At 34.9% G+C, this 24,227-nt stretch overlaps 1 protein-coding gene across 3 annotated transcripts in view; it reads left to right on the forward strand.

Moving 5' to 3' along the window:
- PIK3CA (phosphatidylinositol-4,5-bisphosphate 3-kinase catalytic subunit alpha) overlaps window positions 1-24,227 on the forward strand; it is an 86,502-nt gene that overhangs the window by 41,111 nt on the left and 21,164 nt on the right. For 2 of the 3 annotated variants that reach the window (XM_081570969.1, XM_081570971.1), the window contains exons 2-9: window positions 13,825-14,252; window positions 14,753-14,962; window positions 16,345-16,595; window positions 18,433-18,678; window positions 19,338-19,423; window positions 23,185-23,290; window positions 23,756-23,908; window positions 24,007-24,141. In XM_081570969.1, the coding sequence (XP_081427095.1) occupies window positions 13,901-14,252; window positions 14,753-14,962; window positions 16,345-16,595; window positions 18,433-18,678; window positions 19,338-19,423; window positions 23,185-23,290; window positions 23,756-23,908; window positions 24,007-24,141 (1,539 nt within the window). In that variant the 5' untranslated portion in view covers window positions 13,825-13,900. Of the gene's footprint in view, window positions 1-6,912; window positions 8,961-13,824; window positions 14,253-14,752; window positions 14,963-16,344; window positions 16,596-18,432; window positions 18,679-19,337; window positions 19,424-23,184; window positions 23,291-23,755; window positions 23,909-24,006; window positions 24,142-24,227 lie in introns of those variants that run through there. The other variant, XM_081570970.1, reaches the window with a different exon arrangement.

Below are 24,227 nucleotides of genomic sequence, written 5' to 3' on the forward strand. Positions count from 1 at the left end.
AAGATTAAGCTTTTAGGACTTTTTCTCTTCATCTTTCATGGGCTAAAATTTTTGCTTAGTAGAAAATTGGAGTAACATTTCTAGAACCCCTCCATATTTTGCGTTTTCTTATAGTGGGTCATCCTTCCTTACTGGGCTGGTCTCTTCACTGATATCATATTGGTTGAATTTTCATGAAGGCATTCGTGCATGATTAGGCTTCTATTTTCACTGTTGTGTTGGAGTATACTCTAAATCCTTAAATGGAGATATAGCTGTCAAACTTAAATATCATAGAGTTGTTTCTCTCTTTATGTAAAAGATACTACTTTTTTTTCATAGTTTGCCAATTTCATTTCTTTTTTTTTAAATTTATTTATTTTAATTGGAGGCTAATTACTTTATAATATTGTAGTGGTTTTTGCCATACATTGACATGAATCCTCCATGGGTGTACATGCGTCCCCACCTTGAACCCCGCTCCCACCTCCCTCCCCATCCCATCCCTCAGGGTCATCCCATTGCACCAGCCCTGAGCACCCTGTCTCATGCATCGAACCTGGACTGGCAATCTGTTTCACATATGATAATATACATGTTTCAATGCTATTCTCTCAAATCATCCCACCCTCACCTTCTCCCACAGAGTCCAAAAGACTGATCTATACATCTGTGTCTCTTTTGCTGTCTCGCATATAGGGTCATCATTACCATCTTCCTAAATTCCATATATATGAGTTAGTATACTGTATTGGTGTTTTTCTTTCTGACTTACTTCATTCTGTATAATAGGCTCCAGTTTCATCCACCTCATTAGAACTGATTCAAATGTATTCTTTTTAATGGCTGAGTAATATTCCATTGTGTATATGTACCACAACTTTCTTATCCCTTCGTCTGCCAGTGGACATCTAGGTCTACTTTTTAACCATTTTTCAAGGAAAGTATCTTTTTTTCTCATTAAAAAATTACCCTCTATATTATACCAAATTTCCTTTAAGTGTTGCTTCTGTGAACTAAATAGTATCTTAATAAATGTACATGAGCTGTATTGTTGGTTTTTAACCCAAAAGATCACCACCATCCCTGCTTATTTCCAGTCAATTCAGATATGATTAAAAGACATTTATTTTAGCATGAAGAGAAATTTGATAGTATAGTCTATTTAATTCCTCTTTACTACTTGCTTTTCCTCACTTGTCATTATTTTTTTTCAGTCCAAAAAGCCAAAAATATTTGTTGCCATGAGTTTGCATTTTTATTTCTATTACACATTGCAGTTTTCCCCTTTTCTTTAAATAAGAAAACCAATATAATTTCATGTATAAACTTAAATAAATAGATTTTAGAAATGATGTATAGCATAATTCTAAAATAACAGTTTTTTCTATTTCCATCTGCTTTTTTAGAATAATCTCTTGTGTTTTATTATTATTGGAATGTGTCAGATGACCATTTGATGCTTATGCTCTGCTGAGAGTGTACAGACTGAGTTAAACTGATATAGGCTTCATCCTTTAGGGATTTCATGTTTGAATAAGAATACAGAGACAAATATAAAGATGCGTACAGAGACATCTGTGCAGATATCAAATAGATCAATAAAATTATTCTGCATCAAAAAAGATTTTTTAAAATAGCTATCATCTTCAGACTTAAATTGAAGAAAGTCGGGAAAACCACTAGACCATTCAGGTATGACTTAAATCAAATCCCTTATAATTATACAGTGGAAGTGAGAAATAGATTTAAGGTACTAGATCTGATAGAGTGTCTGATGAACTATGGACGGAGGTTCGTGACATTGTACAGGAGACAGGGATCAACGCCATCCCCATGGAAAAGAAATGCAAAAAAGCAAAATGGCTGTCTGAGGAGGCCTTACAAATAGCTATGAAAAGAAAAGAAGCGAAAAGCAAAGGAGAAAAGGAAAGATATTCCCATTTGAATGCAGAGTTCCAAAGAATAGCAGGGAGAGATAAGAAAGCCTTCCTCAGTGATCAATGCAGAGAAATAGAGGAAAACAACAGAATGGGAAAGAGTAGAGATCTCTTCAAGAAAATTAGAGATACCAAGGGAACATGTCATGCAAAGATGGGCTCAATAAAGGACAGAAATGGTATGGACCTAACAGAAACAGAAGATATTATGAAGAGGTGGCAACAATACATAGAAGAACTGTACAAAAAAGATCTTCACGACCCAGATAATCATGAAGGTGTGATCACTCACCTACAGCCAGACATCTTGGAGTGAGAAGTCAAGTGGGCCTTAGAAAGCATCACTATGAACAAAACTAGTGGAGGTGATGGAATTCCAGTTGAGCTATTTCAAATCCTAAAAGATGATGCTGTGAAAGTGCTGCACTCAATATGCCAGCAAATTTGGAAAACTCAGCAGTGGCCACAGGACTGGAAAAGGTCAGTTTTCATTCCAATCCCAAAGAAAGGCAATGCCAAAGAATGCTCAAACTACCGCACAATTGCACTCATCTCACACGCTAGTAAAGTAATGCTCAAAATTCTCCAAGCCAGGCTTCAGCAATACGTGAACCGTAAACTTTCAGATGTTCAAGCTGGTTTTAGAAAAGGCAGAGGAACCAGAGATCAAATTGCCACCATCCACTGGATCATGGAAAAAGCAAGAGAATTCCAGAAAAACATCTGCTGCTGCTGCTGCTAAGTCGCTTCAGTCGTGTCCGACTCTGTGCGACCCCACAGATGGCAGCCCACCAGGCTCCACCGTCCCTGGGATTCTCCAGGCAAGAATACTGGAGTGGGCTGCCATTTCCTTCTCCAGTGCATGAAAGGGAAAAGTGAAAGTGAAGTCGCTCAGTCGTGTCTGACTCTTAGCGACCCCATGGACTGTAGCCTACCAGGCTCCTCCATCCGTGGGATCTTCCAGGCAAGAGTACTGGAGTGGGGTGCCATTGCCTTCTCCGACCAGAAAAACATCTATTTCTGCTTTATTGACTATGCCAAAGCCTTTGACTGTGTGGATCACAATAAACTGTGGAAAATTCTGAACGAGATGGGCATACCAGACCACCTGACCCTGCCTCTTGAGAAACCTGTATGCACGTCAGGAAGCAGTAGTTAGAACTGGACATGGAACAACAGACTGGTTCCAAATAGAGAAAGGAATACGTCAAGGCTGTATATTGTCACCCTGCTTATTTAACTTATATGCAGAGTACATCATGAGAAAGTCTGGGCTGGAAGAAGCACGAGCTGGAATCAAGATTGCCGGGGGAAATATCAATAACCTCAGATATGCAGATGACACCACCCTTATGGCAGAAAGTGAAGAGGAACTAAAAAGCCTCTTGATGAAAGTGAAAGAGAAAAAAAAAAACAAGTGAAAGAGGAGAGTGAAAAAGTTGGCTTAAAGCTCAACATTCATAAAACTAACATCATGGCATCTGATCCCATCACTTCATGGGAAATGGATGGGGAAACAGTGGAAACAGTGAGAGACTTTATTATTTTGGGCTCCAAAATCACTGCAGATGGTGATTGCAGCCATGAAATTAAAAGACGCTTACTCCTTGGAAGGAAGGTTATGACCAACCTAGACAGCATATTAAAAAGTAGAGACATTACTTTGTCAACAAAGGTCCGTCTAGTCAAGGCTGTGGTTTTTCCAGTAGTCATGTATAGATGTGAGAGTTGGACGGTGAAGAAAGCTGCGCACTGAAGAATTGATGCTTTTGAACTGTGGTGTTGGAGAAGACTCTTGAGAGTCCCTTGGACTGCAAGGAGATCCAACCAGTCCATCCTAAAGGAGATCAGTCCTGGGTGTTCATTGGAAGGACTGATGCTGAAGCTGAAACTCCAATACTTTGGCCACCTCATGCGAAGAGTTGACTCGCTGGAAAAGACCCTGATGCTGGGAAGGATTGGGGGCAGGAGGAGAAGGGGACGACAGAGAATGAGATGGCTGGATGGCATCACCAACTCGATGGACATGACTTTGGGTAAACTCTGGAAGCTGGTAATGGACAGGAAGGCCTGGCGTGCTGCGATTCATGGGGTCACAAAAAGTCGGACACGACTGAGCGACTGAACTGAACTGGTCATCTTCTTACACTAGACCTGAAACAATAAAGTTCTGTCCCTTTCTGGACATGGACCTAGATAGCATTGATCTTATAGATAAGAGAGGGGGAAACTTATTGAATTTTTATGTTCCAAGAACTATGCTAAGGATTTTTTAATATGTATTATCTTATTTAATTCTAATACATCACTATGAGGTAGTAACTATTTTTTTTTCACTTGGTGCTAATAAGGAACTACCCGAAATTTCCTGAGGAAGTCTTAGTAATTAGAGAGTTCTCCGTAAGGTCAGTAATGCTGAGGGTGATGGAGTAGTAATCTGAATCAAAGCAAAACCCTCAGTTTTGACCATTCTGCTCTGCTGTTAGAACAAGACTGGTTTCATATATGTTCTTTTTGCTACTAAATACTGAATAATAGCATAATTGAAAAAATGTAAAGGTTTCTAAAATGTTTCTGGTTCCTTTGCTACTCATTTGCTACAGGTGTTAAGATGTTAAGGCTTAAGTCCTGGTTAGATTCTCTTTATGGAATGGTTAGCTTTGCTCTTCCCTTTGGGCAGAAGGAGGTACCCCTAATGCTGTCCACGTGTCTTACCAGTGCTTGCTGTTAGTCATAAGGTAGCACGACTGAAGTGACTTAGCAACAGCAGCAGCAGCCTGATTAATAAAGAGAAATCAAAGAATTAGAATTCACTACTCTTTTCTACAACTAGAAAAACAAGGCAAACTATTAATGTATTTTTATTTGAAGTATTAGTCATTCTTTTAGTTCTATATTTCAAAATCGTAATTTAACCAAATATGGCTATCTTGATCTGAAAAAGTAAGTGGGATTTATAGAGTTACCTGATTTGCAGTTTATTTCTGACTGCCTGCTGCTTTTTTATATGCAGCTATGATAATCTGTTTTGACTCCCTCACAAAGATAAGAAAAATATTTCCTGGAAAGCTACGTCACTATGGAATCATTTGTCCTATTAAACTGTATGTTACTACGAAATATCTCTTATTGTGTTTTCCACATTATTTAACTATATTTACTTCATAATCTTGTCCTTCTGATTTTCACCTCTGTTAATATTTAGTTCCTTTTGAGCTTAAATTTTAGGCAATTTTAATTTATCCTGTCACTAAAATTTGAATTTTTATAAGTTCAGATTAGGGAAGTTAGTACTATATTTTGAGATTTATTTTTTCTTCATTTATCTATATAAAATTTGAAAATTCATAATTCAGTAATCTGAGATCAAGTTCTTAGATTTCAAGATTTATTAATCTCTATTTTACCTTATTAATTTCTTTTATGTTTGTTTATCACATTTGATTCTGGCTCTCACACTGGATTCTTTTAACCCCCTTTAAAGTTCTTGTTCATATTTATCGATAATCAAAAGTCTGTATCAGTATAGATATTGTTGACCTAGATGTTGTCATTATTTTAAAAATCCATTAGCAAAACCCTTCCTAAACCTGTTTGTGGACCTCATGTTAGGGAACGCTTATCTTATATAATGGACTTCCCTGGTGGCTCAGTCGGTAAGGAATTCACCTGAAGTGTGGGAGACAGGTTCGATCCCAGGAAGACCTGGGATCTTCCCCTCGATTGGGAAGATCCCCTGGAGAAGGAAACAGATACCCACTCCAGTATTCTGGCCTGGAGAATTCCCTGGTAGCTCAGACGGTAAAAAAATCCGCCTGCAATGCAGGAGACCTGGGTTCAATCTCTGGGTTGGGAAGATCCCCTGGAGAAGGGCATGGCAACCCACTCCAGTATTCTGGCCTGGAAAATCCCCATGGACAGAGGAGCCTGGTGGGCTGCAGTCCATGGGGTCCCAGAGTCGGATACGACTGAGCGACTAAGCACATCTTATATAATGCATTAAATCTCTGAAATGTAGTGTCATAACACCTTTTTTATAGCACTACACATTTAATAGTGAAAATGAATTGCATTCTCTTGTAAAGGAATTTAAGTTTTCTATATCCTAGTCATGAGAACTTGATTTTCCAACCTGATTTTCTCTTAATAAAAGAATGTTAGATCTGTTTTCTCATCATCTGCATACAAAGGTCAATGAAGGACAGCACTTTGAAAGAAATAGATTATATGCATCCTTCCAGAGCTAGTGTATATTACAGCTGTGCCTTTGGATTCACTTCAACAACAGTTCAGTGACTCTTTAGAGGAAGAGAATTTTAGAAGCCCTAACTGGGACTCAGAATAATTGTACTAAAAGACACTTGCTTCCCATGCCCACGTAGTCTCTGCAGTGAAATGTTTAAAATTACTCTTCTTATCCCTCAAATCCAGTTGGTCTCTCAGTGCTTTTGATTTTCCTTTACAAGGTATCTTCATTTATCTCTTTTTTGCTTTTTACTAATTGCTACCACTTTTTTGTTCAGGCCCTTGTTACATTTTCCCTGGGATAATTTCAACATATTAGTTTTCCCACTTACTCATTTATGCTCTAAGATTATAGTGACCCAAATAAAAACCCTATCCTGGAAAAGTTCATGGTCTATCAGGAAGTCTAACATGGATGTAGATAATTTTAATAATAACATATTAAGGTACAATTACAGAAATACATGTAAGAAGCTGACTGACATTAAGAAAGGAAGTAATTAACTCTGAAAGTAAATATTAGAGTAATCAGACCATGGAATTATTGAGATTTTAGTCATGTTATTTCTGTAGCAAATGTAGAGGCAAGTTTTTGTTATCTTGTTCTAAATAAATTAAAGATTCATTTGTAATTTTTTAAAAACAAAAGCTTATTTTCCAGTTTATAAGTGAATAGATGCAGCTGAGATGTAACTTTGGCAACTGAGTTAGCCACAAAACTAATGTTTTCCTATTGACTTGTCTGAGAATGGGGTGGAAAATATCTTGTCAGTATATGTCTAAGTAGATACACATTTCTTAATGTGTTAGTTAAATCAGATAACATGTTAAATGTATCAGTTATAAAAAATGGTTGTAAAACCTTTGGTCATTCAGCATTTATGCAGCTTCTGTATTTGTGGGACATGTATATATATCTATAAAATACAAGGTGCCTGTTTTAGCAGATTGTGGCTGTCTGGGCTTCTCAGGTGGCTCAGTGATAACGATTCCACCTGCCAATTTGCCAGAGCCACAGGAGATGTGGGTTCAATCCCTGGGTCGGAAAGATCCCCTGAAGAAGGAAATGGCAACCCACTCCAGTACTCTTGCCTGGGAAATCCCATGGTCAGAAGAGCCTGGCAGGCCACAATCCAGGGGGTTACAAAGAATCAGACACAACTGAGCGACCGAGCACACATAAGGTGATTAAGCTACTGTAGAGTCAGTATAGATATCCCCTAAATTTGCAAGTGTATACTTCAAGATAGCTTTTTTTTTTGGAACTTTTTATTTTGTATTGGGGTATAGACAATTAACAATGTTGTGATAGTTTCAGGTGAACAGCAGAGAGACTCAGCCATACATATACATGTATCCATTCTCCCCCAAACCCTTCTCCCATCCAGGCTGACCACATAACATTGAATAGAGTTCCATGTGCTATACAGTGGATCCCTGTTGGTTATCCATTGTAAATATAGCAGTGTGTACATGTCCATCCCAAAGTCCCTAAATATCCCTTCCCACTGGCAAGCAGAAATTTGTTCTTGAAGTCTGTCTCTTTCAGTTTTGTAAGTTCATTTGTATTTCTTTTTCAATTCCACATATAAGGGATGTCACACAATATTTCTCCTTCTCTATCTGACTTAACTTCACTCAGTATGACACTCTCTAGGTTCGTCCATCTTGCTGCGAATGGCATTATTTCATTCTTTTTAATGTCTGAGTGATATTGTACCACGTCGTCTTTATCCATTTCTCTGCCGATGGACATTTAGGGTGCTTCCATGCCTTGGCTGTTGGCTATTGTTAACAGGATGGCAGTGAGCATTGGGGTGCACGTACCCTTATATCATGCTTTTCTCTGGATATATGCCCAGGAGTGGGATTGCAGGGTCATATGGTAGCTCTATCTTTAGTTACTTAAGGAACCTCTATACTGTTCTCCACAATGACTCTACCAACAAAATAGCTTTCTTATTTTTAATGATTTTCTGATGTAGATGTAACATTGATATTTTAGAAACAAATAATTTTTAAACATAATATACTTCTGAAATTAAAATTTAAAATATATAAGATATGCTTTATGTATATTTTAAGTTAGAAAGTCTCTGCTATCTTAGCCAGTGTATATAGACTTATAATTCACAGTTAACTAACAGTTATCTGTACTCTGCCTTAATGATATTGACTGTAGAGTATTGTACTAGATGTTAATTGCTGCATTTCGAGGTGAATATTATCAGCAAAAGAATACATCCAGTGATGGCAGAGAAGACAACAAGCTATCTCACTTGAATTACGGTTAAAGGAATTGGGGTTAAAAGAACTAGGGAACATTTTTAGTCTTTGTCAGTATGTGAAGAGATAGAAGGCAGACTGTTGGAATAAAGAAGTGTAAGAATAACAACCTTTAGGAATACCTTTAGAAGTGCTTCACAAAAACGTCTATATCAGATGGGTGAGCTCCTAACACTGAAAATTGCTACTGAACATTAATTAGGTGACTTAATAAGTACTTTAGTGTTTTAAGATTTTAACTTGACTGGCTTAACATTAATCTCTTTGTTTTCAAAATATTTAGATTGAAAGTGTGGGATTGAGGTTGCAAAGGCAGGGTTGGGATGACTTATTAGCCAGTGTACATTTAGAAAATTCTCTAGTTGATATCAAGTAATTCTGACATGTTTTCAGAGGTAGCAGACTTTTTCTGTAAAAGGCCAGATAGTAAGTATTTTAGATTTTGCAGGCCACATGGTCTCTGTAGCACCTGCTCAACTCGACTGTTTTTGTGCGAAAGCATCATTGATGGTACGTAAACACGGTTTCTTGGCTGTGTTTCAATTAAACTTTATTTACAAAAGCAGGGGGTTAGCTAGATTTAGCCTGTGGACCATAGTTGGACAACTCTTGTCTTAAATGATAAAATCTGGAAATACCATTCTAATATAAATGGAGAAAAGCTTTCAGTTAAGGAGTTAAAAACCAAATTGTCATAATGTCATTGTCTTTTTGGCTGTAAGAGTGCACGTCAGGTGTTCCAAATACTGAATTGCCTATTGAATTAAGAAACCTTTTGCTATAAAAGTCAAGTGACAGTGAAGAGTCTGAGACTATTTTCTGCTGTTCATTTCTGCTGCATATTTTGTCCTTAAAGGTGTGTTTTTACATCTTGGTTGAATGTTTATTTGATAATATCATTTATTTGAAAACAAAACTTTTAAGAAATCTGAATTTAAAAATCATGAAAAAATGTCATGTTGTTCTTTTGTTCAAAATACTTAGAGGCTCCCTTTTACTTAGAGTATACTACATAGAATTCAAACTCCTTAACATGGAGTCTGTCCACTTTTGCCCCTGTGTATCTCTCAATCCTCCTTCATTATCACATATCCTACCTATTCCCATGCATTTCATACTCAAGGAGTAAAAAAAAAAAGTCAAATTTGTATTGCTGGTAAAGGCCGCATTTTTTTCATGGTCTTTGCACACACACTTTTATAGCTGTCTAAAACACCTTCTTCACCTAGCTGTCCCATGTCCAAGCCACTTCTCTACAAAATCTCTATTAATCTGTAATGCTGTACATAAACTTCCCTGATGCCTTCCCTAGCCTCCTCAGGCAGTTGGAGATTTCTTGTGACTTTTCCGAAGTTCCTATTCTGCCTTATAACAATTTTCCATTGTTAAAGTTGTTCCTGGGTCTTGTCTTTCCCCAACAAACTCAACAACCAAAGAGAAAGCATCTATTTACCATCGTTTTCATACTATTTAACCTAGAACCTGGCACAAACAAGTATTTCTCCAAAAAGGGCAATGAAGCCAGGGATTCCTCACACCTAAGCTGTAAATAGCTGTACCAATTAAATAGGGATACCTGGGGTCTGGGGAACAAGCCACAGTTGCAAAAATCCCAGCATCTGAGCCACTCAGTACTATTCCAAATTCATCTTTGAGTCTTGCAGTTCCAGCTCTGCCCTCAGGCTTCAGCACTTGACTCTGGTACTGCTTTGTGAAGCTGAAACTCCTTGTTTACTTGCCCCCCCCTCTGTAAAAGAACCCAGTTCCCTTTTTCCCATCACTAACTGATACCAGTCCTGAATAATTCATAAAAACTTGAAAAGATACTATAGGTATAGTTGACAGGTTTGTTAATCATATTTAACATTTTTTGGGTGCTTACAGTGTGCCAGTCTCTTTGCTTACATGTTTTGCATATATTACCTCATCAATACCATGGTCTGATGAAGTATATGTTATTATCCCAACTTAACAAATTGGGGCAGGGGGCCAGAATGGTGGTGGTGGTGGTGATATAAGGTTTGGTGAGATGAATTGAACTGCTTAAGGCCATACAACTATTAACTAAGGCAGACAGAATCTGAATCCAGTGTAACTTCAGAGCCTGTTCTTTTATTCACCATTATTCACCACCAGTGAATATTCCTGCCATAACTGAAGTCCAAATAACAGTATGGTTGTAATGTGCACTTTGAAATCATGTAGACCTGGATTCAAAATATTTAATATTTACTGGTGGCAAATAACTTTACTTCTCTGACCTTCAGTTTTCTCATATGTAAAATGTTTATTACTTATCCCAAAAGGGTTATTACATGCGTAAGTGCAAGATATATACTAAATAGTAAGTGTAAGATATATACTAAATAGTAAGTGTTAGCTCCATTTGTTTTTTCTACACTTCTATTCTTGTGAGCTCTGAGGTGATGGTTTGAACAGAATAAGGCCTGGGGTAAGAGGACAAATAAGAAAGTTAGCTTCCTCTCCCTCCTGTAGAGTACTACCAGTGTGGACCAGTGCCTGCTTTCCAGGATCTCCCAGTATTTTATGGCTGTGATCACATTTATTCTCTTAATAAGAAGGGTGTGTCTTCAGTATTTCATAGTTGTTAATTGCCCATAAATATACTAAAGTAGAATAAGGATTAGAATCAGTGATCTCTTGGGTACTAGACTTCTCTTTCGCTAATTCTTAGGAAACATATGGGACTTTGGGAGTTGTTATTTATTATATAAAATAGTTGCCCTCATGATTCCATAACATAGACCTGTTAGTGCCATTCAACAAAGAAAACTGTAAACACAGCTGCTGTTTTGGTATGGTTTGTGGTTTGGTTTTGTTTTTATTTGAACTTTTTTCTGCAGGCAGATCATCACTTAAAAGTAATCATTTGGCATTTCCCCTTGCATTCTTCAAATTTTTTTGTATGTTTTTTAAAATCATAGCCTAACTGATTTCTATAATTATGCTCTCAGATTGATCCATCTGTTTTTTTTACTAGCCAATGAATTTTCTTTTAAAAGTATAGAGAATAGGATAATTATATTTTAAGTCCTATAACCTCGGTGAGTCTCGTATAAATTTGAAGAAGATGTTTTCAAATATTAAAAAATATGTACATTCCTTATTGTCTTTCAACTGATCTCTGTATTTCCAGGGGTAGGGAGAGGGCCCGAAATTTCTGCTATTTTACTCCTCATCTTCCTCATGTGTTAAAACTCTGAAGCATACCATAAACACTTATTTGTGACTGAGAATGGACACTGCAAAAAAGTCTAATCAAAGTAGATCCTATTGCTCTCTCTAGGTTTCATAGGGTGTGCGGAGAAAGAGGAATTGTAGGGGGCAAATGTAGATGTAGTTAGACAATTTAGGCCTTTGCAGTGGTCCAGACAAAAAATAGTGGTGGGCTGACCCAAGACATTAAGAAATGCAAGATATAGAATTAACGCAATTTGTTGATGAATTAGATACTGGCTTGTAGGAAATAAAGGAGTCAGAGATAGTTTTTGGATTAAGTATATCCTGCTCTTCACCTCTTTCTCACTGTGTTTGTTCCACTCTTGCTTATCCTTAAAGAATTTAGTTTATATGTTACCTTCTATGGAAAACTGCCTCATTCCAACTTCCATTAAGTTAGGTGACCACTGTATGTGCTTTTATAAGCACCTGGTACTTCTTCATGAGAGCTTTTTTTTTTTCCTGTTTTATATGTGTGAATTTTTTACCCCACACCCACATACACATAACCTTCACACTCTTGATGTTGTCTTGTGAGGGCAGAGGCCATGCCTGTCTTATTCATCATCATATTCCTAGTACCTAACATGGTCCTGGGGACAGCACCAATACATTGTTGGTGAATAGTGTCATTTATAGCTATTGTCTACAGTGCCTGATAGAGTAATTGAATACAGTAAGTTGTCTGGGGTTTTTTGAATCATTCCTCTGGCTTAATTTTTATTTCTTTTTTATTTTCTTAATATCTCTAACCTTATTTTTTTCTTATAGTTCTATAGTTTAGCTTACTGTATAACAAAATATAAACCACAAGAAATAAAACTGTGCTACGTGGGACTTCTGTAGCTCATACAGTAAAGAATATGCCTACAGTGCGGGAGACCCAAGTTCGATCCCTGGTTTGGAAAGATGCTCTGGAGAAGGGAATGGCAACCTACTCTAGTATTCTTGCCTGGAGAATCCCATGGACAGAGGAGCCTGGCAGGCTCCAGTTCATGGGGTCGCAAAGAGTCGGACACGACTGAGCAACTAACACTGCTACCTTTTGGTAAAAGGGATGGATCATTGCAAATTAATCATCTTATCTCAAGGAAAATGCATTGATGACACTTTTTATTACACTGAATATATAACTAAATTATACTTAAAGACAGAATCATCAAAGGTATTGCTTAGATAATAATCAATACAAAAAAAGGAAATTACAAAGATTTTTCTTCTTAAGAAAGAAAAAAATACTAAACTGTGTAAATTCTAGTTACCACAGAGTAGAGGTAGTAGTGTAAAAGGAAAAGGATTTGACTTCTGTAGCCTTTACTTTACTCATCTTTAAAATAAAAACAGTGGTGGTGGTTTAGTTGCTAAGTCGTGTCCGACTCTTGCTACACCATGGACTGTAGCCTGCCTGGCTCCTCAGTCCATGGGATTTTCCAAGCAAGAATGCTGGAGTGGGTTTGCAATTTCATTATTCTTGCCTAAAAGCCTTTACTTTACTCATCTTTAAAATAAGAACAGTGACCCATGGTCTAAAAGGTCGTTTCCAGACCAAATTCTTCTGTTCCATAAAATAGAAAAGAATGATATATAATGGAAATTTTGTTTCAATTGCAGCTTACTGTTTATTCCCTCCATAGTTCCAGCTCTGTCTTGATAAGATTTGACCTTAAAAATCCATTCAAATAAGAATTTTTTATTGAATGAATTTATTAAATGTGATTAAATGCAAGTAATTGTTTTTTCTAATTTCTGGTTTGTAATCAATTCTTTTAGCCTGTGCTTAGTCGCTCAGTTGTGTCTGACGCTTTGCAACCCCATGGACTGTAGCTCACCAGGCTCTTCTGTCCATGGGGAGTCTCCAGGCAAGAACACTGGAGTGGGTTTCCATGTCCTCCTCCAGGGCATCTTCCCAAACCAGGGGTCGAACCCAGGTCTCTCCTGCATTGCAGTCAGATTCTTTACTCTCTGGGCTACTAGGGAAGCCCTCTTTTAGCCTAATTAGGAACAATAAGATGAACTATAATTACTTACTCTAATCATTTCAAACTACAGAAAATGAAATTTTACATTTAGTAATGCCATAAGTGTATTCTTTGATGGTCCCTCCTTTAACATACTTTTTCTTTCTTTGATTTAGATTTCTGCTTTGGGACAGCAACACATATAATTCCTTAAAGTACTTTTATATGTAAAACTTGTAAAGGATCAGAACAATGCCTCCAAGACCATCATCAGGTGAACTGTGGGGCATCCATTTGATGCCCCCAAGAATCCTAGTAGAATGTTTACTACCAAATGGGATGATAGTGACTTTAGAATGCCTCCGTGAGGCTACGTTAATAACTATAAAGCATGAACTATTTAAAGAAGCAAGAAAATACCCTCTCCATCAACTTCTTCAAGATGAATCTTCTTACATTTTCGTAAGTGTTACCCAAGAAGCAGAAAGGGAAGAATTTTTTGATGAAACAAGACGACTTTGTGACCTTCGGCTTTTTCAACCCTTTTTAAAAGTAATTGAACCAGTAGGCAACCGTGAAGAAAAGATCCTCAATCGAGAAATTGGTATGATAAAATTTTGAAATGGCATTGTCCCATTCTAAATGCAAATAACTATGAAGCTTAGCTGTTTTCTCATTAATAAAATATTTTGTCTGAACTGGTTAAATAGATTTCAAAATAAAACTCATTACAATTCTAAAGTATTTTTTGACCGCTAGGCTAAGGAACTATTTTTAACACCTTGGTATTAGTCTGTAAAGTTTTCTTTAAAAAGTATCATATGAAGGAATGAGAGATGATTTATATTTGTTATATCCAGTTTTTGTTTTTTAAAAAATAATTGATAATGAATAATGTTTGCTACTTTTGCTCCAAATTACTGAGCATATCACATTTTATATATTAAACATATTTGAGATTTTGTCAATTCTTACTATATGTATTCATCAAAAATTTTACTAACACAGAAAATTCTTTATTGTGATCGTCCATATCTACCAAGTTCCTTGTTTATAACAAGCATGGTCTTACTGTGTGTTTAACAGAATGTTATATCATTTTAGGTTTTGCTATCGGCATGCCAGTGTGTGAATTCGATATGGTTAAAGATCCAGAAGTACAGGACTTCCGAAGAAATATTCTCAATGTTTGTAAAGAAGCTGTAGATCTTAGGGATCTTAATTCACCTCATAGTAGAGCAATGTATGTTTATCCTCCAAATGTAGAATCTTCACCAGAACTGCCAAAGCACATATATAATAAATTGGATAAAGGTAAGAAAATTATTTATCTACCATAAATGGCCACTGTAATGAAAACTTCTATCTGTACCTATATCTTTATACAGTCCTTTTGTCCTGGCTAGATGATAAGCTTCTTGAAGGCAGGGGCTGCTTATACTGACAAGACATAGTTGACTGCCAAGTACACAACTTGTATGCAATAAATATTGATTGAGTGAATGAATATGTGCATGTGGTGCCTGATCCCTTGGTGAATTGTTTATCTTAGAATAAAACTGAAAAGAAAACATTGAATTTCAAATTCACTGTTAACAGAATTACAGCTAATTATATTTTTACAAATAAAAACAACTATAAATAGAAATATTTTATGAAATTATGGAGAAAGCTAACACATTCTTACTATATGCAAAGAAAAAGTAAATGTTAGATGCAGTGTTTAACTCTGATCATAATGAGTGATAATAATCACTTGACTATTGACAGTATATCAGTTTCTAGAGTTAAGTGAACATGAGAGTATTTAAACTGCATTGTTCTAGAAATGAAAATATCATTGTATCAGATAAACATTTGTGTTTTTCAAGGTAACAAAGTGAAGTTTTTAATGGAAAGTTATAGAATAGGTTTACTTATTAAACATAGTATTATATCAGAATAAATTAAGGCATCTTATTACTATTTCAGCCATATTATTCAAAGTAGTTTAGCATAAGATCTTCATTTAAAATTCATTTCTACATTAGCATAGTTTTTAAAATGGAATGATCTTTTCATTTTTTCCTAATACTCTTTATGAAAATTTTCCAACATATAGAAAATCTGAAAGAATTTTACTTGTGTATACCTTGGCCACTCCAACATAGTTTTAATCTTTTCATTTTCATCTTCTTTTTCTTGGTCCCCCAGCTTTATACTTCATTAATCTTAAAAGGAAAAAATTAGAAAATTTATTTTCTTCCCATTCCCTCCCCCATCTTTTCTCTCATTCTGATTCAGCATCTTTCTTTTAAGTCTCCATGGTTCTTCCCCATAGTTACGAGACACATTTGTACTTAAAGTACTGTTGAACCTTTGATTCCATAATGAATCACTCTTCACAGGGGTTGTATCTATGAAGTATGTCATGCAGTTTAGAATGGAAATTAGCTTGGTCTCAGATACTTGCAACACACAGTAGTCACAGTTTTGTGTGCTTGCCTTAAAACATGAGGTTGGAACATGTTTTGTCAGCCCTATCAGATTTGAAGATTTGCTCTTTCTACCTGACATTTACCTGTATTTAATTATGGTTGATTATAAGTCATTTCTGTTTGTGGTTAGAGTAATGGTACTGCATACTTTTTGAAACTTGTCTCTTAAAAAATGAAATATATGTGGTGATTGCATCTAATATTATTTTTCAATTATAGGGCAAATAATAGTGGTGATTTGGGTAATAGTTTCTCCAAATAATGACAAACAGAAGTATACTCTGAAAATCAACCATGACTATGTGCCAGAACAAGTAATTGCTGAAGCAATCAGGAAAAAAACTCGAAGTATGTTGCTATCATCTGAACAACTAAAACTCTGTGTTTTAGAATATCAGGGCAAGTATATTTTAAAAGTGTGTGGATGTGATGAATACTTCCTAGAAAAATATCCTCTGAGTCAGTATAAGGTGAGTAACAAGTTTTAAAGATATTAATTTTAAATTTAAAAGTTAGTAACATTGGGAACTGGTATCTGCATTTAGGATGCAGTTTTTGAAAATTTGATTTTTTTTGGCCACACTCTTGGCTTACAGAATCTTAGTTCCTTGACCAGGGATTGAGCCCTGGTTTTGGCAGTGAAAACGTCAAGTCCTAATTACTGGACTGCCAGGGAATTCGTAAATAATTAATATTAGTAAAGAGCATTAATAAGCTTATTTTTTACACTATATTTTATTTGAGAGACTGATAAATTTGAGAGGACCAATGCTATTCTTTTAGATTTTATATAATTAATATTTAGGGACCTGACTACGTGTATATGGGTAAGCTGAGTAACAGTTTACAGTTGTAACAATAGTTATGTCATTATTCAGATACAAACATTTGATTTGGTGATGATTTAATTGTGCCATGAGGTAAGATATAATAATGTTTCAGGTGTTTAACAAAAAATGCATTATGTGCTTTTTCTGGATAGCTCGAATTCTAAAGTGGAAATACCTTTATAGCCAATAGGAATTTTAAATAACATGAAACTTGCCCAAAAGGCTTTTCACGTGCCATACTTTTCAAAAAAGGGCTTGTTGTATTTGAATAGGCAGTATTAGCAATAAAGTAAATGTTCTTTGTCAAAAAAAAATAAAAAATTGGCAGTTACACTAACACCCAAATATGGGGCATTTAATGATTTTTATCCCTTTCCAAACAGTGGCACTAGAAGGAATTAAACATTTCAAAATCCATGAACTACAGTTAATTAAGATGTACTGTTAATACTTCTCTACTCTATTTTTCTATTCATTAACTAAATACCTATAAGAAGCAACCATATTTGTACCAAGCATATGTCAAGTACTGATTTACAATACCAAGTAAGACATGGTCTTGGCTTTTAGTTTGCTTACATTCTACTAGGGCTTATGGGTAAGAAAATAGATTTTTGTAATATGGGTACACTAGTGCTATGTGTGTATGTGCTTAGTCACTCAGTTGTATCCTACTCTGTGTCACCCCATGGACTGTAACCCCTCCGCCAGGATCCTCTGTCCATGGAATTTCCCAGGCAAGAATACTGGAGTGAGTTTTCATTTCCTTCTCAAGGGGATCTTCCAGACCTGGGGATTGAACCTGTGTCTCCTGCATTGGCAGGCGAATTCTTCACCTACTGAGCGATTGGGGGTGTACAGTAGCATTTATATTAAAAATCTCTATCCTGATTATCATTTTAAAGTTCAAACCAATGCATTTTAATATTTTTTAAAACATATTTCATAATTATTAGTCTCCTCTCCTCGTGTGTGTGTGATTTTTTTAAAGAAATGTTTCTCAAGAAATGTCAGGACAAAAGAACAAGTGGGCAGCAGCTCTTGGATTTGACATCAGTATGACTTAATAGGTTGAAGGACAGAGGCTTTCTAAATAATGTTGCTTTTTCCTTTAACAACTACAGTGTTTTCATAATGAGTATCTCCTGATCCTTATTTTTAATTCCTTTTTCTTTTTTTTTTTTTTCCAGTTGAAGGTAGAACTATAGTCTCAAAAGCTGACCTTTATTTTTCTTTTCTTTTATACAATTTATATGCCAGGAGGTGCTTGGCTTATCTGTGCTATAACCTGACTCTCAAATGTTATTATTTTAAATGTTATAAATATAGCAACTGCTAAAAAAAAATCTGTAATGTTTCATTTGTTTTACCTTTGCAGATTAGTATGTAAATTCTCTCATAATACTCTTGCACTTTGCTTTTAAAATGAAAACCTTACAAGAAATGGCTTCTCCCCTCCCACCTTAATCTCTTACAGTATATAAGAAGCTGTATAATGCTTGGGAGGATGCCCAATTTGATGCTGATGGCTAAAGAAAGCCTCTACTCTCAACTGCCAATGGACTGTTTTACAATGCCATCGTATTCCAGACGCATCTCCACAGCTACGCCATATATGAATGGAGAAACATCTACAAAATCCCTTTGGGTTATAAATAGTGCACTCAGAATAAAAATTCTTTGTGCAACCTATGTGAATGTAAATATTCGAGACATTGACAAGGTAAGGTCAAGTGTTGCTGTTTATAATTGATATAAATTATTTTATATAAATCTTTTTTATTGAACTATATCATAATCTGTTGACCTGCAGTATGTTTTCAGTTGGCTAGAAAACATCTACCTCAGTTTATAGTCCTTTTCTGTAATTCTAATAATTCTAATATCCATAATTCTAAGCTCTTAAAACCAAACTTTTATAGAATTCATTTGGCAGGAAAACCTGACCTAATCTGAAGCAAGATTTTTTATAATCTTTATTTATCCCACTTAGTGTAAATACCCATATGTTTTGTTGTAGAAATATTAATTTCTCTATGAAGTGCTGCTCTAATTGCTAAGAATACTAAGTAATATTTAGTATATGTACCAATTTATTGTTCTGAAATTTGAAAAACTGAATTACATACCTGGTCTAAAAAGGGATTGTGGGCCTATGTTGAAGGCAGCACCATATTGGTGAAAAATCTACATCAGTTATTAGTTTACTATATATGGGAAGAAAAAGAGAACAGAAAAGCTACATCTGAAAAAAAACTTTTAGTTGATTATCTCATTCATATCAGTTAAATTGTTTTGATAATGTTTAATATTGGTCTTGTCTAGTATGTATGTGTGCATGTGTATATGTATGTGTATACACATAACTTTTTTTTCCCTTAGATTTATGTTCGAACAGGTATCTACCATGGGGGAGAACCCTTATGTGATAATGTGAACACTCAAAGAGTACCTTGTTCCAATCCCAGGTAAGGAAGTATATGAATTCATATTTTCAAAAGTCATATTAGTGTTTAACAGTGTAATAAATAAAAGTAGCATATTTTACATTATTAATTTTATGCAAGTCATATATAATTCCCAGACATTTAATATAGAACATAAGGACATTCCATCAAATAAGTATCCTCATTCCGGGATCACTTTATTTATTTTCTCTAAAATGTTATCAGAACAGTTTTTCTGATTCTCTCTTTCATTGTGTTGAGAAAACGGAAGGTGGTTGTAGTTTTGTGCTGATGATTCCTTACAGTAGATCTAAAAACCTTGCATTTTATTCTTTTTTAAACTCCCTTTCCATTAAGAAGTGAGAGTTGGCAAATAACTTCAGAGCTGTACTACTCTGAGGCAGTTTCCTTTACAACACTCCCAAGAATACATGTTTATGACATTCAAGTAAAGAATCTTTGGGAACAAATCAATTTCTTAGTGGGAGGGGGAGTTATTGGAAACATTTAAAAATGATTACTGCCTAGATAAAATGAAGAAATAAAAAAGGTAGTATAATTCAGCAACTTTCCATCTTGCCATTTCTTTGCCTTTCTTTATAGAATCATTTGAGAATAAAAGTTTATTCCTGAATATAGTCGGAGAAGGCAATGGCAACCCACTCCAGTACTCTTGCCTGGAAAATCCCATGGATGGAGGAGCCTGATGGGCTACAGTCCATGGGGTTGCTAAGAGTCGGACATGACTGAGCGACTTCACTTTCACTTTTCACTTTCATGCACTGGAGAAGGAAATGGCAACCCACTCCAGTGTTCTTGCCTGGAGAATCCCAGGGGCAGGGGAGCCTGGTGGGCTGCCGTCTATGGGGTCTCACAGAGTCGGACACGACTGAAGCGACTTAGCAGCAGCAGCAGCAGCAGCCTGAATATAGTAGTATTTTAAGAGAACTCAAGTTGGTTTTAAATGTTAAAGTAGATGTTTTAGACTAGCAGTAGAGCTAACTAATGGATCTTCCAAAAGTAAGTTTCATAATGAATTCAGACTGAGTTCTAGAAACGTCAGGAAAAAGTTCTAGTCTTGTAATAAAATTGCTAGAGATGCCACCCTTCTAGACCATAGGTAAAGTTCAGAGAGATGGTAGCCTTCTCTACCTGGAAGAAGGAATATAATTGCCATCCCACCTGAACCATCATAGGTCAGAAAGCACATCATTCAGGTTAGAAGTTACGCTGTGGCAATAGACAACACCAGAATCTTTTAAAATTTTTGTTAGACCAACAAAAGTTTGTTTCCCATCCGTACAGCATATCCGTCACAGGTTAAGTGGGAGATTTTTGCAAGGAGCATAAAAACAATATTTGAGGAAATAATAGCCAGAAATTTCCAAATTTTGGTGAAAACTATAAAACCAACAACCTAAGGGGTTCAGCAAGCCCAAGGAAAGACCCCAAAATAATGTTAGATAGATTTATCCTAATTCTTTCAAGTAACAAAAATAAACAGACTTTAGAAAAGTAAAAGGTAAATTTATTTAATGATATAAGATCAAAATGTCAAAATTTTAATATATCAAAGTAACTATTTAGAAAGGACTTCTGTTTTATTATCTTTTCTTTAAGAATATCTAAAAGGTAAAATCCCTATGGAAGTAGTATAAAGACTTAAGTAAATTTTTAAGCTTTTCTGTACTTAAAAATAGAGATAAAAGTATATGAAGTTATTAGAAAGATAGAATCTTAAAAAATCTTAATGAGATTAAATGATTTTTTCAAATCTGTGCTTTCTATGTGCTAAATAAATTAGATATTTTTTATGATTTCCATATAAATGTTACCAGTTATCTCCCAAAATCAGAATAAATTTGGAATATATGTAAAACCATTGCTTAAAACTAAAGAACTTAATTGGGTTGTGCGTGTTTGTGTGTGTGTGTGTGGACTTTAGAAGAAGAAAAGAACATGCTTTAGTTGGTTATCACAGTACTGTACAACTGGAATACATTAATAAGATACAGTTCTCTTAAAAAGTGTGTAGAAAATTTTTCATTAATTATGAGCAATTCAGAAGGTTTCGATGTGGTAAAAAGTACTAGGTATATTTGAGATACACCATCTAATTTTTCTTGAATTACTATGAACTTAACAAAGCTTACAGTATTTCTTTTCCCTGCATTTGTTGTTTGCTTTCCCTTTAGATTTCCTTCTAGCTGAGTTTCCCCATTTTAAATGTAAGTCTTCTCTGTATAAATGGACACTTGAGCTTTTAATATGGACTAGTTACTGTTCTAATTTCTTTATGTATGTTATCTCATTTAATTTTCACTACAACTGTATGAGAGTTGGTGCTGTTATTAGTCCCATTTCACAGACGAGAAAACAGACAAAGCAAGGGTTACACATTTAGTAAAATAGTAGAAACAAGATTTTACTCCATACAGTCTGACTTCTGAGTTCATATTCTTAGCCATTACTATGTTTTTTAATTTAAAAAAAAAAAGAACTACTTATTGTATTGGTTCTTTGTAAGTATGTATACCAAATATAGACATAATTTCACATGTAACATCCAATAAATTAAAGGGAACTTATCGTGAAAATTTGAATAATTTTTATGATCACTTTTTGTAGTAACTTTTTTCCTCTCGTTATGTCAAGTTTTATTACTACCTGTGAAGTAGTTACTCTGAAATTTAAATAGTTTCTCCTTATGTATCTTTTCTTTTATTTATCTACTGGCTATTTAAATTAATGGGCTCTTTTGAATGAAACTACATCATACATAAGAGTAATTAAATATAATTTTAATCATAATAGGAAATTAACTTTAATTTTATTAATTTTATTAATTTTTATTTTAATTGTTTATTTTATTAATTAATTTTATTTTTCTATTTCCATCTTCTATAAGTGAATTTGTTTTTTATTTTTACCGAAGTATAGCACAAATGCATAAAATTATACAAATCATGATTGTATAGTTCAGTGAATTATCACAAAATGAATACTTATATAACCACTATGCTGGTCAAGAATTAGAACATTTACCAGCATTCCAAAACCCCTCCTCATGCTCCTTCCCAATCCGTTAATCTTCTCTCCTCCCCAAAGGTAACTGTTCTAATGCTATTAATTTTGGTTGTTTCTAAATTTTATATAAATGGACTCAAAGAGTTGATATTCTTTTGTTCCTAGCTTCTTACAGTAAATATTATGTTTATAAGATTTCATCTATATTGTAAATAACTAGTGTTCATTTCCATTGATATACGGTATGCCATTACATGACCATACTACCATTTATCTATTTAGTGTTAGACATTAGGATTTTTTTTGAAGTTTGGAGATACTGTATATAATTCTGTTAGCATTCTGTTCAGGATTGCATACATTTGTGTGGTTTTATACCTAGAAATGGAGCCAAGTTATGGATCAATTTTAGTAGATTATGGTTTCCAAATTCGTTGTACAAATTACACCTCCCCTAGCATGTATGAGATTTCCTGTTAATGCACCTCCTTACCACCCCTTAGTATCATCAGTCTTTATTGTTTTAGCCATTCTCTTTATACTGTTATCTTTTATTTTTGCATTTTCTGGATGACAGATACTCTTTCATGTCTATTAGCCATTTAGATTTGATCTTGTAAAGTTTCTGTTCCAGTCAGTCTCTGACCTAGTTTTCATTTGATTTATCTTTCTCTTAGTGATTTATAGGAATCATTTATATAGTCTGGATAAAGTCTTTTTTGGTAAATTCTTTTTTTCTTTAAAATTTTTCATAGGTGGAATGAATGGCTGAATTACGATATATACATTCCTGATCTTCCTCGTGCTGCTCGACTTTGCCTTTCCATTTGTTCTGTTAAAGGCCGAAAGGGTGCTAAAGAGGTAAAGTATCAGAAAGAATAGTAATAGTCACTCCTAAAAACCCCTGAATATACTGCTGATTGAATTTTTCAAGAAATGGATATTTTTTTCCCTTACTTAAAAATTAATAAATCAAACATTTAAAAATAATATATTTACTTAAAGAAGAATAACTTAGTAGAGCTTCCAGAATTTATTTTGTGATGAATATGTCCTCAGTTCATACTGATAAAACTTTTAATGTGCACAGTGACTACACGTAAATGTGTCTTGCTTGCTTTGGTTCATATTTCCCATTTATAATTTTAAAAATATGTGTACTTTCAAATGGGGAAAATGAAACTACACTTTGAAAAAAATTAATGTGATTTGTTATAGATAAAATTTAAAAGGCAGTTGTTTAATTCTTTCTGGCAAAGAAAAGTATTTTGAAATGCGTTTTATAATTTAATCCACAGAGTAGTGAGCATTTTTCTGTTTCTTAAGGAACACTGTCCATTGGCCTGGGGAAATATAAACTTGTTTGATTACACAGATACTCTAGTATCTGGAAAAATGGCTTTGAATCTTTGGCCAGTACCTCATGGACTAGAAGATTTGCTGAACCCTATTGGTGTTACTGGATCAAATCCAAATAAAGTAAGCCTTTTATTATCATAAATTAGATTTTTTTTCTTTCTTGTGTGTGTGTGACAGTCAAGTATAATATGTATAATAACTTTTGTTCCATCTCTTAGGAAACTCCATGTTTAGAGTTGGAGTTTGACTGGTTCAGCAGTGTGGTAAAGTTTCCAGATATGTCAGTGATTGAAGAGCATGCCAATTGGTCTGTATCCCGTGAAGCAGGATTTAGTTATTCCCATGCAGGACTGGTAAGGCAAATCACAGAGTTTTCCTTAAGTATCAGTCATAATCAGTGCATTTGCATACCTGCTTTTACTCTTTGAATGGAAAAGGT

This window comes from Giraffa tippelskirchi, chromosome 2 (assembly GCF_054371585.1).
Source record: "Giraffa tippelskirchi isolate mGirTip1 chromosome 2, T2T-mGirTip1v1.2.pri, whole genome shotgun sequence".
Classification (NCBI taxonomy): domain Eukaryota; kingdom Metazoa; phylum Chordata; class Mammalia; order Artiodactyla; family Giraffidae; genus Giraffa; species Giraffa tippelskirchi.